The 18,169-nt window shown below is 46.8% G+C and overlaps 1 protein-coding gene across 3 annotated transcripts in view; it reads left to right on the top strand.

The window, feature by feature from the left end:
• The window catches only part of LOC137310786 (receptor-type tyrosine-protein phosphatase mu-like), a 797,377-nt gene that overhangs the window by 725,362 nt on the left and 53,846 nt on the right, over positions 1 to 18,169 (top strand). For all 3 annotated transcript variants that reach the window (XM_067978407.1, XM_067978404.1, XM_067978408.1), the window contains one exon: positions 15,848 to 15,945. In XM_067978407.1, coding sequence (XP_067834508.1) covers positions 15,848 to 15,945 — 98 coding nt within the window. The remainder of the gene's footprint in view (positions 1 to 15,847; positions 15,946 to 18,169) is intronic.

The raw sequence follows: 18,169 nt of genomic DNA, 5'->3' as shown, positions 1-18,169 counted from the left end.
TCTTCCTGCACTGCCTCCATGTTCATGATGCTGTGTGCCTGGAATTGACTTCATCCCCTACTGCCTCCCACTGCATTTTGGGTATATGTCCCCCCCCACCACCGCGGATATAGGATGTCCCTCCTTCTGTCCACCTCTTGCACCAAGGTCTCTGGTGCATCAGCAGAGAACCTTGGAGCATGGACTCTCAGATTGGCAGATTGGTGAGGTCTGGCATGCAGATTGGAGGATGTGGGATTTAGTGGTGCGCAACCTTTATTCAAACATAACTCATCAGTATGTAAACATAGAGATGGGATCTGCATCTATGCTTTACGTGTGCAATGTCTGATCTCCATTCAGACTCCGTGCAGACAGCAGGCTGTTATATTCAGCAAATAACAGGTACTGGCTATCTCTAAGAGATTTCTAACAGACAGCCTGCCTTTAAGAGATTGGAGCTCCCCCTGCAGGTGAAAGGTGCAAATTGCATGGAAACCTCGTTCAATGCTGATTTCCAACGCAGATTGCAGGTGAGTCCTCAGGCCTGACACAGGGACCATTGGGCGCGGGGTAATAACGGATCGTGCTACTGCCGCCCAAAAACAGGCCCTATCCAATTTCCCCCCCGGGAACTCCAGTCCCACTCCAATGTGGTTGACTTTTAACTATCCTCTGAACTGGCCTAGTAAGCCATTCATTTGTATCAAACCTGGACAACTAGGAATTGGCAATAAATGCTGGCCTTGCCAGCGATGCCCACAACCCGAGAATTCATTTTTAAAAAAATACAAGTTCTGAGTCTGGTTCTTCTGCGAACTGAGCCTCCCCAGACACTTAATAAAGAGGCAACTTCACCTCGTTAAGATCATATTCTGATGCTGAAAGAAATGCTTATCGATGTCCTTTCATTTTGCACACCAGACAATAGGATTCCTCTGGCAGTATTCACAGTTCCCAATCCCCTTTGTTTCACATCCTTCTCACATCTAAACACACCATAATGTTGTACCTCTGAAGCTGATCAAAGGTTTGTTACCAGAATGGAAAATTATTCAGTACATTCACTTGCAGGAACATAAGCAGCACCCTGTTCTTTTTTAACACTGGTATGTCAACCTCTAGTGTTGTGGTTTGGCCTTCTGTAGTGCAGTTCTCATATTTTTGTTTAAACTGTGATGTAAAATTATTTTGTAACATCACACATGATCAATCACAAGACCTCATCATATTATCAATTACATCGAACTCTCATTTGTATTGTAACACGGTAAAATGTCTTATAGGACACATTTCCTGTAGATAACAATACCCTCCGTAATGTGAAATAATTTTTAGCACACCACAAGTGGGTTTACTCATCTGGTCATGCTGGCGAGTTCACTTGTATGTAGAGCCTTAGGCATGAAAGATACATTGGCTGTATCATGAAGAACCTTTAGATCATCTTCACTCATTGTAGCCTTACAGATTGTTAGCTAATCAAATGGCCTATTGTTTTGAAATGTGCCTCCATCTGCAAAATAAGTGGCCGGAGCAAAGGAGGCTGAAAACACAAGGTAAGTGAGCAATTCAACTTTAGAAAAATAGGAAAAGGGTTGGAATATTCCTGGCATAGATACAGACTTAGGGGAAACAATTGCTCTCCCAGTATTTCATGTAGGGTGGCTCCTATTATTATAGATTATATACCAGTTAGAAAAACAGTGAACAGAAAGTTAAAGTAATAAAAATAAGTTAGAGGGAAGAAGAGAGTATTGAAGCAAAAAAAAGAATTAGCAAAACTAAAGTATTCAAGGATTTTTATATTAAATTGTTTTTAGAGTGTTTAGTGTTAACATGGCAATAGTAAAATAATTCTTGCAACACCTGCCCTTTCATCGCCTCCCTTCCCACCGTCCCGGGCCCCAAACATTCTTTCCAGGTGAAATAGCAATTTACTTGTACTTCTTTCAATTCAGTATACTGCATCCGCTGCTCACGATAAGGTTCCCTCTACATTAGGGAGACCAAACGCAGATTGGGTGATCGCTTTGCTGAATACCTCCGCTCTGTCCGCAAGTGTGACCCTGACCTGCCAGTCGCTTGTCATTTTAATTCTCCGTCCCACTCCCACTCTGACCTCGGCCTCTTACACTCTTCCAATGAGGCTCAATGGAAGCTCGAGGAACAGCACCTCTGCTTTCGATTAGGCACTTTACAACCTTCTGGACTCAACATTGATTTCAATATCTTCAGATCATAACCACTGATCCCATTTTTTTCAGGCAGCGGGTGCTGGTAATGGTTCTGATGTTGCCATTTACAGCTCCTCTAGACCCATCTTTTGTTTCTTTACTTGTCCCATTACCACCCTCCTTGCCTTGCACCATCATCCCTTTTGTCATTTAATCACTCCTGCCCTCCACCCTATCACAGACCTTCCCTTTTGTTCTTTCCTCCCCTCCCCTTCCTCCCCCCTCCCTTTCCCTGGCTCTGTATTAGCTTAAAAACTGTTTAATCTTCAATTTCTTCTTCCAGTTCTAACAAAAGGTAATTGACCTGAAACATTGGGCGTCATTTTAGCACCCGCAATCGGGTGCGTTCCTGGCGGGGGGGCTCCTAAAATCGGAGAATCCCAGAGTGGGTCGGGAGCCCGACTCCAACCCGCCAACTTCCGGGTTCCCCACTGACGCGCCGGCGTGCGTGCGCAGCCCCCGCTGGTGGGAATCCCGCAGGCAATTAAAGCCAGCGGGGTTCCACTTGACGCTATTTATTTTGCTTGTTCAGGTCATTAACTGACCTGATTAAGGGATTATGTGAGGAGGGGTGGGATTTTAGAGCAAACTGGGACTGTTTCCCACACTGGGGGAAACACTCCCAGTTCAAATGGACTGTTGCAGCTGTCAGCCTGTGGCAGCTGCAAAGGTCCATTTGACAGGTGAGGGGGGGAGACCCTCACTCATTGCAGGAGGCCACTCTGTCACTTGGGACAAAGTTTGGCCTCCACTACCCTCCTCCTGACAATCAAAGCCACCAACTTGCACACTTACCCCGGGGTCCGGAGACATGTACCTACCTTGCGGACCCCCTCAGATGTACATCTTCCGGATGGGGGCCGCCGTAGCTGCGGTCATGACCTCCTCGGAGGGCGAACAGCATCACCAGCCTCACCATCCACGCCGTCCACCTCTGACACGTGGAGCTCCACAACAGAGTGCTGTGACACATCCACATGTACAGCAGGAGGGAGGGCTACCGCAGAGAGAGATGCGTCACAGAGGGCACTACCCTCGTCACAGGGTCCACAGACCGAGGCTCAGCTTCCTGGACCTCTCTGAACAGCAGTGCACACGGAGGCTCAGAGTCACTTGACATGTAGTCGTGGACATCCGCAGCCTCCTTCATGCCGAGCTGCTCCCGGCTGGCCCGAGCACCATCTTCTTACCTGTCGCTGTCAAAGTCACCACTGCCCTCAACAACTTCTCCTCCGCATCCTTCCAGGGTGCAACCGGGGACATCGCCGACATCTCTCAGTCGTCTGCGCAAAAGAGCCCTGCAAATACACCTACACCCACTCTGCAGTGACACAATGGGTGGCATCAGTTGTGGGTCCTCATAGTGATCCTCAGGAGAGGGCATTATTGCACAAACCAGACAAGATTCGCGAAGACATGGCAGTAGTGGTGCCAATATAATATGTAATGTGAGTTGGTCAGAAATTCAATATAAGTAACAACCATGACAAACCCTCAAACACCCTTGTGCATCCCCTTCATGCTCACGACACGTTTGCCTTACGCTGCCTACTGCACATATGTGATGCATGCCCTGTGGCTGCAGCACAGGTAGTGGCAGGTTGAGTGAGGCTTGCAGTGAAAGAGATGCACGAGAGGGTGAGTATGAGATAGAGTCCTGAGATTGTATGAGGATTGGGTTGAGTGGTAGTGGCGGGATGAGTACTGGCGAGGTGAGTAAGTGCAGGTAAGATGATGTGGAGATGCCGGTGATGGACTGGGGTTGACAAATGTAAACAATCTTACAACACCAAGTTATAGTCCAACAATTTTATTTGAAAATCACAAGCTTTCGGAGGCTTCCTCCTTTGTCAGGTGAACACTCACCTGACGAAGGAGGAAGCCTCCGAAAGCTTGTGATTTTCAAATAAAATTGTTGGACTATAACTTGGTGTTGTAAGATTGTTTACAGGTAAGATGAGGATGAAGTTTGAGTGGGTGTGAGGGGTGATGTGACAGAGTAGTGTTGGCAGTGCTGAAGGAGATGTGGGGTGGGGGCGGTGATGTGGCAGACGGAGTGTAGGGGAAAGACTACGTGTACTCACTTTGGCTGACCTACTGAGGTCATTGGAGCGCCTCCTGCACTGAATGCAGGTGGGCGATATGTTGGTGGTGCAGGTGACCTCCTCTGCCACCTCGAGCCAGGCCTTCCTGGTGGCAGAGGCAGGCGCGCTTCCTCCCGCCCGCCGGGGGGAAGATCTCTCTCCTCCCCCTCCTCCTCACCGCATGTATTGATAGCTGGAGTGAGGCATCATTAGACTGGGAGCAGCCTTCCCCCTGGGCTGCTCCATGCTGTAATTTTTTCTGTTTGTTGCAGCATCTGTCAGTGGAGGACTGCCTCTTTAAATAGAGCTCCTCCAGCTGACAGATCTTACTGCGCATGCGCAGCCCGCCCGACGCCCAGATCAGCAGTGGGGAACCCGGAGGAGCAGGTAAGTGGATCCAATTATGCTACAATCGCGCGGGTGGCTGACTCATTTCGCCGGATGCGTTACCCACGCGCCCGATAGTCCCCCCGCCGAGAACCCGCAGCCCTGGTAAAATCGGGCCCGATAACTCTGTTTCTTTCTCCGCAGATGTTGCCTGATCTGCTGAGTATTTCCAGCATTTTCTGTTTTTATTTCAGATTTTGCTTTTGATAAAATAATTCTTGAAGTTTGAGTAGCTTTACTACTATAATTAGTGTTTAGTGTGTGAGCTGAAAACATACAAACTGGCCCAGAGGCAGGAATTTCCCTGGACAGACATACCTGTTGGCAATGTATGTTAATGACAAGTATGTTTTTGGGATGTCTAGCTCAACATTTCCCTTGGCCCAGGATGCTGCCAAGCTGCAGTGCTACCATGTCTCCATCAATATCTTAATTTTTGGCTACTGATTCAGAATAGTGGCAGGGTGAGGGGAGAGAGATCTTCTGTCGGGACTTCCAGATTGTCTCTTCCTCCTTTTTAATGACACCAGGTCCAAGCGACATTGAAGGACCCAGTGGCACCACTTGTCTTGTTGTCAGACACAGCGGCCCCGATATTTTCGGGGAGGCGGGGAGTGAGCAGGGCACATGTCTGGCCGGGAAGCTTGGAAGTACCGGGAAGGCGGAGGTCCCGCCAAATTTAACAGCAGAACCTCATTAGAATGATAGGAAGATCAGAAGTGGGGAGAGGGGGTCAGCTGATCGCGAAAAGAGAGGCAGATCACGGCAGAAGATTTACTTGAGGGACCTGGAGAGACACGCCAACACCTCCTGTTCCACCAGCGGTGCTGGAAGACCACAGACCTGCTGGATCTGGCAGTTCCCGCCTCCCTTCAGCTGCTGGTAACTTTAAATGGCTCCCAAAATCTGACAGTCAGAGCCTTATTTAAATATTATAATTACTGACCCACCTCTCCAGAGCGGGTTACTCGGATGTCCCCAAACCCACCGCGGTTATATCAGAAGTAGGCCAGTTTGCGGCGGGTTCATCGAATCATAGAAAGTTACGGCACAGAGCAGAGCCATTCGGCCCATCGTGTCTGTGCCGGCCGAAAAAGAGCTATCTAGTTTAATCCCACTTTCCAGCACTTGGTCTGTAGCCCTGCAGGTTACGGCACTTCAAGTGCACGTCCAAGTACTTTTTAAATGAGTTGAGGGTTTCTGCCTCTACCACCCTTTCAGGCAGTGAGTTCCAGACCCCCAACACCCTCTGGGTGAAAAAAATTCTCCTCAGCTCCCCTCGAATCCTTTTACCAATTACTTTAAATCTATGCCCCCCGGTCACTGACTCCTCTGCTAAGGGAAACAGGTCCTTCCTATCCACTCTATCTAGTCCCGTATAATATACCTCAATTAAATCTCCCTTCAGCCTACCTAGTTCCAAAGAAAACAACCCCAGCCTATCAAATTTTTCCTCATAGCTAAAATTCTCCAGCCCTGGCAACATCCTCATAAATCTCCTCTGTACCCTCTCTAGTGCAATCACATCTTTCCTGTAATGTGGTGACCAGAACTGTACACAGTACTCAAGCTGTGGCCTAACCAATGTTTTATACAGTTCTAGCATAACCTCCCTGCTCTTATATTCTAGGCCTCGGCTAATAAAGGAAAGTATCCCGTATGCCTTTTTAACCACTTTACCTACATGTCCTGCTACCTTCAGGGATCTGTGGACATGCACTCCAAGGTCCCTTTGCTCCTCTACACCTCTCAGTATCCTCCCATTAATTGTGTACTCCCTTGCCTTGCTTGCCCTCCCCAAATGCATTACTTCACCCTTCTCTGGATTGAATTCCATTTGCCACTTTTCTGCCCACCTGATCAGTCCATTGATATCTTCCTGCAGTCAACAGATTTCCTCCTCACTACCAACTACACAGCCAATTTTTGTATCATCTGCAAATTTCTTGATCAAGCCCCTCACATTCAAGTCCAAATCATTAATATATACCACAAAAAGCAAGGGACCTAGTACTGAGCCCTGTCGACCCCACTGGAAACAGCCTTCCAGTTGCAAAAACACCCATCAACTATTACCCTTTGCTTCCTGCCAATTTTGGATCCAACTTGCCACTTTCCCTTGGATCCCATGGGCTTTTACTTTTCTGACCAGCCTGCCATGTGGGACCTTGTCAAAAGCCTTGCTAAATCCATGTATACTACATCAAGTGCGTTACCCTCATCGACCCTCTTTGTTACCTCCTCAAAAAATTCAATCAAGTTAATCAGACACGACCTTCCCATAACAAATCCACACTGACTATCCTTGATTAACCCGTGCCTTTCTAAATGACGATTTATGCTGTCCCTCAGAATTGAGTCCAATAATTTGCCCACTTGCCCAATATTTAGACTGACTGGCCCATAATTACTCGGTCTATCTCTTTCTCCCTTTTTAAACAACGGTACAGCATTAGCAGTCCTCCAATCCTCCAGCACCACGTCTATAGCAAGGGAGGATTGGAAAATGATGGTCAGAATCTCCACTATTTCCTCCGTTGCTTCTCTTAACAACCTGGGATACATTTCATCCGGACCTAGCGATTTATCTATTTTCAAAGATGCTAATCCCCTTTAATATTTCCTCCCTCGCTATGTTTATCCCATCCAATATTTCACACTCCTCCTCCTCCTTAACTACAATCTCTGCATCGTCCCCTTCTTTTGTGAAGACAGATGCAAAGTATTCATTAAGAACCATACCCACATCTTCCGCCTCCACACATAGGTTACCTTTTTGGTCTCTAATAGGCCCTTCACTTTCCTTAGTTATCCTCCTGCCCTTTCTGTATTTCTAAAACATTTTTGGATTGTCCTTAATTTTACTTGGCAGTATTTTTTCAATCCCTCTCTTAGCTTTCCTAATTTCCTTTTTAACTTCTCCCTTGCACTTTCTATACTCCTCTAGGTTTCCTGGGGTATTGAGCTCTCAGGGCTCGATTTTGGGATCGTGTTTCCGGCGGGTTCCCAGCGGGGTGGCCCCGAAAATCCCGATATCCGGTCACGTGACCGGATCGCGACGAAATCCCGGCCACTTCCGGGTACCGCGCTGACGTGCGGGGCTGCGCGCGCAAGCCCCGCTGGTGGGAATCCCGCAGGCAATTAAAGCCAGCGGGGTTCCACTTGAGAGTACTTACCTTGCTCGTTGTGGTCAGTTAATGAGCTGAAGCAGCTGTCAAAAGAGGAAGTGTGGGATTTTCGGTTCAAGGCAGTGAGTTTCCCACACTGGGGGAAACAGTCCCTCCTCAACCAGGCGTGTTGCAGCCAGCAGCCTGTGGCAGGTGCCAATGTGCGCTCCACGGGGGAGAGCCCTCACCCACGCAGGAGGCCACCGCGTCACATAGGGCAACCCCTGCCCTCCACCACCCCCCGCCAAGCCAGAGGACAGACCGACACGAAACCGCAGCCCCAGTCCGAGGAACCACCCACCTACCCTGCACAACCCCTCAGACCAACACCTGCCAGATGGGTGGTGTGTGGACACCCTCGGAGGACAAAGAGCATGACCAGCCCCAGCAGCCTCGCAGTCCACGCCGTCCGCCGCAGAGACGTGGATCCCCCCAACACGGTGTTGTTGCACGCCCACCTGCACAGCAGGAGGGAGGGCTACCGCAGAGAGAGACGCATCGCAGAGGGCACTACCCTCGCCACAGGGTCCACAGACCGAGGCGCAGCTCCCCGGACCTCTCCGAGCAGCAGTGCACAGGGAGGCGCAGATTCGCTCGACATGTAGTCGTGGAGATCTGCAGCCTCTTTCATGCCGAGCTGCTCCTGGCTGGCCCCAGCACCAACTGCTTACCTGTCGCTGTCAAAGTCACCACTGCCCTCCACACCTTCTCCTCCGCATCCTTCCAGGGTGCAGCCGGCTACACCGCCGATGTCTCTCAGTCGTCCGCGCGGACGAGCCCTGCAAATACACCTGCACCTACTCTGCAGTAACACGATGGGTGGCATCAGTGGTGGGTCCTCATAGTGATACCCAGGAGCGGGCATTATTGGACACAACAGACAGGATTCGCGGAGACATGGCAGTGGTGGTGTCAATATAATGTGTGCTGTTTGTTGCTCTGAAATTCAATATGGGTAACACCCATGACAAACCCTCAGACACCCTTGTGCACCCCCTTCATGCTGACGACACGTTTGCCTTACGCTGCCTACTGCACATATGTGATGCATGCCCTGTGGCTGCAGCACAGGTGGTGGCAGGTTGAGTGAGGCTGGCCGTGAGGGAGATGCACGAGAGGGTGAGTATGGGATGGAGCAATGAGATTGTATGAGGATTGGGTTGCGTGTTAGTGGCAGGATGAGTACTGACGAGGTGAGTAGGTGGAGGTAAGATGAGGATGGGGTTTGAGTGGGTATGAAGGGTGATGTGACAGTGCCGAAGGAGATGTGGGGTGGGGGCAGTGTTGTGGCAGACGGAGTGTAGGGGAAATACTTCATGTTCTCACTGCGGCTGACCTACTGCGGTCATTGCAGCGCCTCCTGCACTGTATGCAGGTGGGCCATATGTTGGTGGCGCAGGTGACCCCCTCTGCCACCTCGAGCCAGGCCTTCTTGGTGGCAGAGGCAGGCCGCTTCCTCCCGCCCGCCGGGGGGAAGATCTGTGTCCTCCCCCTCCTCCTCACCCCATCTGATGATACCTGGGGTGAGGCATCATTAAACTGGGAGCAGCCTTCCCCCTGGGCTGCTCCATGCTGCAATTTGTTCCATTGGTTGCAGCATCTGTCAGTGGAGGACTGCCCCTTTAACTAGAGAGCCTCCAGCTGACAGATCGTACTGCGCATGCGCAGCCCGCCCGACGCGCAGGCCAGCGCCGTGGACCCCGGAGGAGCAGGTAATTGATTCCTATTAGTGTGTTGCCTGCTACGATCGCGTGGGCAACCCACTAATTTCGCCGAGCGTGTTGACCACGCTCCCGGAGGACCACCCGCTGGGAACCCGCAGGCCTGCTAAATTCGAGCCCTCAGTGTCTGACATAAGCTTCCCTTTTTTGCCTCATGTTACTCTGTATGCTCCTTGTCACTCAGGGGGCTCCAGATTTGGCAGTCCCACCTTTTTCTTCGTGGGAACATGTTTACTCTGAACCCCTTGAATGTCTCCCACTGCTCTGACACTGATTTACCTCACTGTCTCCAGTCCACTTTGGCTAAATCACTTTTTAGTAAAGTTTTTCTTTCCCCAATTTAGAACTTTTACTCCTGTTCTATCTTTATACTGTTCCATAACTATGCTAAATCTAACTGAATTATGATCACTACCAACAAAATGCTCTCCCACTGATTCTCCTTCCACCTGCCCAGCTTCATTCCCTAAAACTAAATCCAAAACTGTCCCCCCTCTTGTTGGGTTTTCTACATACTGGCTAAAAAAGTTCTCCTGAATGCAATTTAAGAATTCTGCGCCCTCTATACCTTTTACATTGATTCTACCCCAGTTAATATTAGGGTAGTTGAAATCCCCTACTATTGCTGCCCTATTGTTTTTGCACTTCTCAGAAATTTGCCTACATGTTTTCTCTTCTATCTCTCTCTGACTGTTTGGGGATCTATAGTACACGCCCAGAAGTGTGACTGCCCCTTTTTTTGTTCTTTAGCTCTAGCTGTATGGCCCCATTTGATGATCCTTCTAACATATCATCCCTCCTCACAGCCGTAATTGTTTCTTTAACCAATATTGCCACCCCCCTCCTTTTTTTACCCCCCTCTCTATCTTGTCTGAAAACCCTGTAACCAGGAACGTTGAGCTGCCATTCCTGCCCCTGTTTAAGCCACGTTTCAGTAATAGCTAAGATATTGTACTTCCACGTGTCTATCTGTGCCCTTAGCTCATCTGCCTTATTCACTATACTCCTTGCATTGAGGTATATACCATTAAGCACTGTCAAACTCTTGGGTTGGAGTTGGGTTTCACATTTTTACCAATTTAACTGCTCCTGCCCCTCCCCCGACCCTCTTCCCCCCCGTCGTGGGGGGGAGGAGTTAAAATTCCCCCCCCCCCCCCCAAGCATGTTCTACAGGAGAACAGTTCTTTTTTCTAATTCTCTGCACACGTCACTCTCACTTCGGCCCTGAGTAAAACATTGCCATGGCCGTGAGTTGATGGGAGAAGCTCCTTTACAATTCTGGACCAGATTTGGTTCTAGTTAGGTGGACTTTAAATTGAAGTAGTTCTGTTTATCTTGCTGCCGTTATTCTATAATCTATGCCCTTTTAATTAAGAGGCAAGTTGCACAGTACGGCGACAGATAAGCAACAGCAGCTGCTTGAAAGTCACAATCGCTGGCTGGGGACAGTGTGTACCTGCCAGAAATATGGAAATCACACTGAATAGCCATTGCATGCAGCAACTCGTAACAGCAGCTGGTGGCGACTCGGAGCAAAACCCTCTTGAGAGGCAGAATGTGCCACAGCAGCAGAGCCACCTTGTTTCCATCACAACATCTTGCATTTACATAGCGCCTTTAACATAGTAAAACATCCCAAGGTGCTTCACAGGAAGGTAATCAGACAAAATATTGACCACCAGAGTCAGGGACTGCCACTACCAGAAGTACTGCAATGTAAATGCAGCATTAGCTTGTTTTGAACAAAGTCACAAAGCCGCTCAGAAGCCACTTGCTCATCCTTGTTGACACTCCACTGCAATACTGAGGGAGTGCTGCACTGTCGGAGTTGCCGTCTTTCAGATGACGTGTTAATGCCCTCTCAGGTGAACGTAGAAGATCCCATGGCACTAGGGAAGAGCAGGGAGTTCTCCCCAGTGTCCAGGCCAACATTCATCTCTCAACAAACATTACTAAAACAGATTATCTGGTCATTATCACATTGCTGTTTGTGGGAGCTTGCTGTGCGGAATTTGGCTGTTGTTTTTCCTATATTTCAACAGTGACTACACTTCAAAAGTATTTCATTGGCTGTAAAGTGCTTTGGAATGTCCTGAGGTCATGAAAGGTGCCATATAAATGCAAGACTTTCTTTCTTATTGGACAGGAGCACGTATGGCAGTCATTAGTGTAATTTACTGTAGATTGTTGTTATGTATCCACAGGAAGTGCGTGAAATCAGGCATGCATGACATTTAACAAGTGATGCGCTGTGGCATAATCTGTTTCCTGAAAGTAATTTAAACAAAATAGTTCTTAATTAGGGTAAAACTACCAGCACTTCATAATACAAATGTGGCCGATTTGCATATGTAACGTCAACTATTGCAGTAACAAATCTAGCGATGGGAAGTGAATGCAAATGATAGAGTGAGGCAGTGAACAGTGCTTGAAATAATTAACAATAAAAAGGAGAACGTTCACCTGCTGAGCTCTGAGCACAAGAGGTGTCCTCAACACTAGAGATTATGTTTCATGAAATTCAGGGCTTCTGTCATTCCCTTCAGTATAATTACTGTGTCTATTTATCTGCGATATGCTGCCTCCTACACTAGCTGCCAGAAACATTCAAAATGATCAATGCAGCTTGGGCTCCAGCTCTCTGACATTTCTTGTGCAAGTTGCTCTTTTTCACATGTAGTGTGAACGAGTGCAGCATTTTATCCATTTTCGCAAAATGCAGGAGGGTAGGTGTGTGCCGACCTGAGGTCCTCACCTAATCCTGTTTGAACAGTGGGCTATGCGGAATTCGTAAACCTAAAATGGACATCAAAAGCCTGGACTGCAATCCATCCTTTTTCTCTTATGAAAAAAGAACTTGCGTCTTTCACCTCATAACATCCCAAAGTCTTCACAATCAATGGATTACTTTTTTGAAGTGTGGTCACTGTTGTAACGTAGAGAAATGTGACAACCAATTTGTGCACAGCAAGGCCCCACCAACAGCAGTGACCAATTTAAACTGTTTTTAGTGGTATTGGTTGAGGGATAAATGTTGACCAGGACAACGAGAGAGCTCATCTGTTCTTCTTTGAACAGATGGATCTTTTAGGTACACCTGAGAGGGCAGACTGGACCTCGGTTTAACGCCTTATCCAAAAGACGGCACCTCCGACAACGCAGCACTCCTTCAGTGCTGCACTGTGGTGTCAGTCAAGATTATGTGCTCAAGTCCTAGAGTGGAGCTTGAACCCACGACCTTCTGACTCAGTCAAGAGTGCTACCGTTGAGACACCAGTAACATCTATGTCTGTGGAGCCTTACTTATTATGATTTTCATTGAATTTTCAGCAACAACAAAGCAAATTTCAAGCCATGATTCCTCCCAATTAAACACCTGCCGAGGTGTCTCAGTGCTGGCAGTAGCTTCGAAAATCCAGCTCCCAGAAACGGGAACATTTCAGATCAGCAGTGACCTTGCATGTTATGGAAATGCTTCCAAGGAAAGCAGCTCGCAGTCTAAACAAGAACAGGAATGGCTGCCAAACAATGGAAGGAGAAGGGATCACTTTGATGACTATCTTATGATTAAATAACACCGGAAATGAAGGCTAATGAAGGAATGCAGAAAAAATATGACAAAGAAACTGAATCAATCAGTTTTTTTTTAAATCAAAGAACATGTTAAAGATAACACTATGAAAGTAATTTCACAGACGGTCTGGATTGAACTGATCAACATGTTATTTTTTAATACTTAAGAAGTACAATTTTAAAGGGAAACGATTTTTAAAACCCCTCATTTCCATCAATTCTGGGCAATAAAATGCAGAAAGTAAAAGATTAATAATTCAATAAGTAGTTTGCTTCAGTTGACATGCAAGGCACTGAAGATTAAATTTACTTTCATATAATGGGCCAGAAATCGCTCAGAGCGACAAGGCAACACTCACTGCAGCTCCCATGAATTTAAGGAAAATACTTACTGCCGACTCTGTGGCGTCAAATTGCTTGAATTTGAACTTTAAACAAAATTGCGCACTATGAACCCAGCCTCTGAGCAGCGTGAGTTGCTGCTCGGCTGGAAACGTGTGAGAGAGGAGAAGACACGCCCACAAAATCTGTCAGGTAGAGAAGTCCCGCCCACAGATTCAGGCTGCATTGCTCAAGCAGGCAAGCAGACTTCATTCATTTAATGTTAGTACTCTGTATGTCATTGTAAATTAAAATTGTAATTTTTTTATAGAAAGCCAAAGACATAATTGAATCAAATTAAAGAGACAGAAGGAAAAAGTAAAAAAAAATAATTTTAAATGTTTTAATTTTTAATTTTTAATTTTTTTTAATGACCAGAAACTATTAAAATAAGGAGTAATATGAGACTCAACATTTTTAAAAGTTAATTTTTAGTTGTTTGAAAGTCATTAAGACTAACCGCACTGTTAAAACTTAGTTTAGACCTGGTATTTTTAAGTGTACCTGTTTGGTGATGTAATTAGTTACTTTCCAGCTGGGCAGGTAAGCAAGTTGGCGCTTTTTCAATGATTTCTCTGATTGCAGCGTGCGATGGCCCTTTAATTCAAAGCTGCCACATCGTGGACGAACCACTAGGAGCAAGTTCACGATTCCCGCGTTTTACTGCGCACATGCAAACGCAGGAACTTGCTCCTTCGATTCACCACTAAAAAAAGAGAACGCTGTTGAGCTCCTCTGTAATTTCGTGAATGATTTCTGGCCCAATCGGTTTTGGGATCAAACAGCACCTGTGGAAAGACGGACTGCTAATGAGAGCTCTGGAGAGGCATTGAATGTGTACAAAATGGTCGGATATTGTGGGGAGAGAAGGAACTGGTCCTTTTCAGAATTTTTCTTTTATGGAATTTTGCAAAGTTTAAATATTTCCCTGGATTGTGCTATGTTATAAGTTACATGGCACTTTGAGGTGCATTTTGGTAGCATTGAAGCATGATGCGGGCTTCTTTAATGAGGGGAGTTTAGGTTGAGAGGCACTGGATGTGGGTGAGACTGAGCAGCGTGGAACTTCCAGGAGGGTTTTGTGACCAGTGGGAAGCTGGGGCTTCCTCAGTCGTTCGTTGGTCCCAGTTTTCCTACCGTTGAATAATTCTGTTGTTAATGCGACGATACAACTGATCCTCGCTTCACGGGTGTGTATGGGAGTCATACAAAAAGCATGTTATAGCGAGGAAAATGTTGGAGAGCAGTTGTTTTATGTGGTATCTCCATTAGGAAGGCAGTATGAAGGAGATTGACAAGTTTATCCAGGCAAACTGTTCACTGTGTCAAATACCAGGGGACGCAAGTTAAAAATCTATGGTGAAGCAGGGATGTCAGGTTGAACTTAATGCAGAAAGTGATAGAACCGTGGGACAAATTATCGTGGCTAGTCATTGAAGCAGACATCATGGGGCTGATAAAATGATGCCCCCCCATAATATCGGGCCCTGATGCTTGCTCCATTTCTGCTATCCTGTGCAAAATATCGCGGTCAATCCGATATCACCTGCTTTAGGCCAACGAGAGTTAAAATTACCTCCATTGTCAAAGCTCACTTTTGAATGAAGGGCCAGAGGGCCAAGCACACCCTTAGAATCATAGCCCACTGAAGCAGTTGCCACTTTCAGGAGAGGAGGGTAGAAGAGGAACATCTTTTTTTCTCAAAAGCAAAATACTGCGGATGCTGGAAATCTGAAATAAAAACAGAAAATGCTGGAAATACTCAGCAAGTCTGGCAGCATCTGTGGAGAAAGAAACAAAGTTAAATCTTCGGGTCGATGACCCTTCGTCAGAACTGGAAGAAGTTGAAGATTAAAGAGTTTTTAAGCAAGTACAGAGCCGGGGAAAGGGGAGCGGGGTGGAGGAGGGGAAATCGTCTTTTCTGTCTCTTTTTTGGCTTGAATATTTTATGTTTAGATCCTTTAAGGTAAAAAGAAGTCAAGCGTATTTCTTAATCCTTGTGATATTTACTGCAATATAAAGGAAATCATGAATATATGCGGTGCTGTAAAATAATAATTCTTTGATTGCAACTTTATTTTCATTGCAATCCAGGATTTGTTTTTAAAAATTGCTTAAAACAACTCTATATCTCTGGAATTTTTCACAATGAAAGCCTAATCCCTTCAGAGATAGCATGTTTGGAGCCTGGTCAGAGACTGCCTTCATTGCTATTTTGGTCACTCTGAGTGTGGAATAGATGTTTAGAAAAAGTTCCTGTCTCAATGGATAATTTTTTGTCATATAATAACATCTGGAATCCTCTTATCTGTGTGCAGGAGCAATGCAAGAGACAGTCTACGATTTCTGGAGGATGATCTGGCAAGAAAATGCTGCCACCATCGTCATGGTGACAAACCTGGTGGAAGTTGGAAGGGTGAGTGTATCCCATAGAGAAATGAATCTTTTCGAGAGGCTTGCTTCATCATCAGTTTTACAATGAGCTGCACCGAACGGTTCTCTGCAGGGAGCTGACAGTGACAGGGAGCAGTGTAGAGCAGAATTTTCTTTGCTGTTTGTATTCCAATCTTGTTCCCACCTCTCCCCTCAACTCCACTTTCCTGCCCAATTCCCCAAGAGTCCACAAGTCTGTGTATCTCAGCCTTGAATATATTCAACAACTCAGCATCCACAGCCCTCTAGGGTGGAGAATTCCAAAGATTCACAACCCTCTGAGTAAAGCAATTCCTCCTCATCTCAATCTTAAATGGCCGCCCCCTTATCTTGCGACTATGCCCCCTGGTTCTAGACTCTCCAGCCATGGGAAACAACCTCTCAACATCTACCCTGTCAAGTCCCCTCATAATCATCTCTCATTCTTCTAAACTCCATAGAGTATAGGCCCATTCTACTCAACCTCGCCTCATAGGATAACCCTCTCATCCCAGGAATTAATCTAGTGAATCTTCGCTGCACTGCCTCTAAGGCAAGTATATCTTTCCTTCGATAAGGAGACCAAAACTGTACATTGTACTCCAGGTGAGGTCTCACCAAAGCCCTGTAGAATTGTAGTAAGACTTCCTTACTCTTGTACTCCAACCCCCTTGCAATAAAGGCCAACATTCCATTTGCTTTCCTAATTGCCTGTTATACCAGCATGCTAACTTTTTGTGTTTCTTGTACGGGGACACCAAGTCTCTTCCTTACTAATAAGGGACCGTTGTTCATGTGTGAGCCTAGACAATGAGCGTTTGACCACTGAGTGCATTGCTCCTGAACCTGATCCATTCTTCTCCTAATATCCACATGTGTAGGAGTCACTGCAGCAGGAGCAGGAATCCTGGCTGATTGTTTCATCTTCCGAACCCTGGAAAGGAAATCTCACATTTCTTTTTTTCCTGAATCAGCCCCTTGCCCAGGGGGTTGATCGAAGCAGTGCTGGAGCCAGGGGAAGGGGGCCTGGGCACTACCTCTCATGGGCAGATGGCTGTCAGTATTTTGACCACCATGGGTCAGGTGGGCATCATAGAAACGCCCCAAGTGGCACTTTCTCCCCTGGTCCCCATACAAATGAAGTGCTCTCCCATTGGCCTCGCAAACTCTGGCAGGGGCCATTGTCGGAGGGCACGGGCGGGCGCGATCATGGCACAACCACCGGAACCTCTGCCTGTGGAATTTCGGGGCCAATGTGAGATAAATCGAGGAGTAAGTGACACCAAGCTTCAATTCTAAAGGCCTGTAGGCTCTAGACAGAAGGGAAGACTGGGTGAATTAACATGGGGCTTCTTCCACTTATTCACCGTAACGTTGACGTTTACGCCATTTTTCCGGCGTTTCTGTGGCTCTTCCGTCAAAGTTACAGCCGACAAGTGGGAGATTCCTCACGGAGAAACAGCCCTTAGGAATTCTAAACTTTAAAGATCCCGGGAAAGAATCAGTTAGGGCAGGAAATGCTGCAAGAATCTTGATTTCAATCCAGTGAGGATGCAGAAATAAGGAATATGGTGTAGGAAATCTGCACTTACATACATCTATTTATTTATTCGTTTACGTTATTGTTTAATATGTGTTTGCAAGCAACACATCAGTAAAAAAGCTTTTTAACTCACAACATGATCTGGAATATTAATCAAATCGAAACATCACATTGAAAATAAAATGCCAACCACCGCACAGGCAGGACAAACCAAAAACAAGCAACATCTTTACTATTAGGAGAACCTTACTATATTTTGACATCTAGATTGTATCTATAAGTTACCTTCCCCCCTGGCCCCGCCTCATCTCCACTCCCAAAGCAATTTTTAAACGTTATAAATGAAACAATTCTCCAGCAGGAGATTCCCTAAGGTGAACGAGCACCTGCTGCCGATGATTCAGGACTTCCAAGAGCCTCAGGCTGGGCTTTGGCTCATCTGTCACTGCCTGTCATTTTCAAAATGTTCCTCATGAATCTGGACGTTGTTCCCTGCTACCAGCGAGGAATTGTGGTCCACGGGCTTCCCAGAATCGTCTGCCCTGCCTACTCCTGCTATTAAAGTCACACCGAAGCTGTTGTTTTGACTGTTTTCATCTAATGAACGTACACGAGATGCCACAAACCATTTATCCAACAGCATACCACGCAGCCGCTCACATCTGCACTACTTGTGCTGGGACTA

This window comes from Heptranchias perlo, chromosome 3, assembly GCF_035084215.1.
Source record: "Heptranchias perlo isolate sHepPer1 chromosome 3, sHepPer1.hap1, whole genome shotgun sequence".
In the NCBI taxonomy this organism is placed as follows: Eukaryota; Metazoa; Chordata; class Chondrichthyes; order Hexanchiformes; family Hexanchidae; genus Heptranchias; species Heptranchias perlo.
Note: the sequence above shows the minus strand (reverse complement) of the source record. Positions and strands in the feature narration are given on the sequence as shown.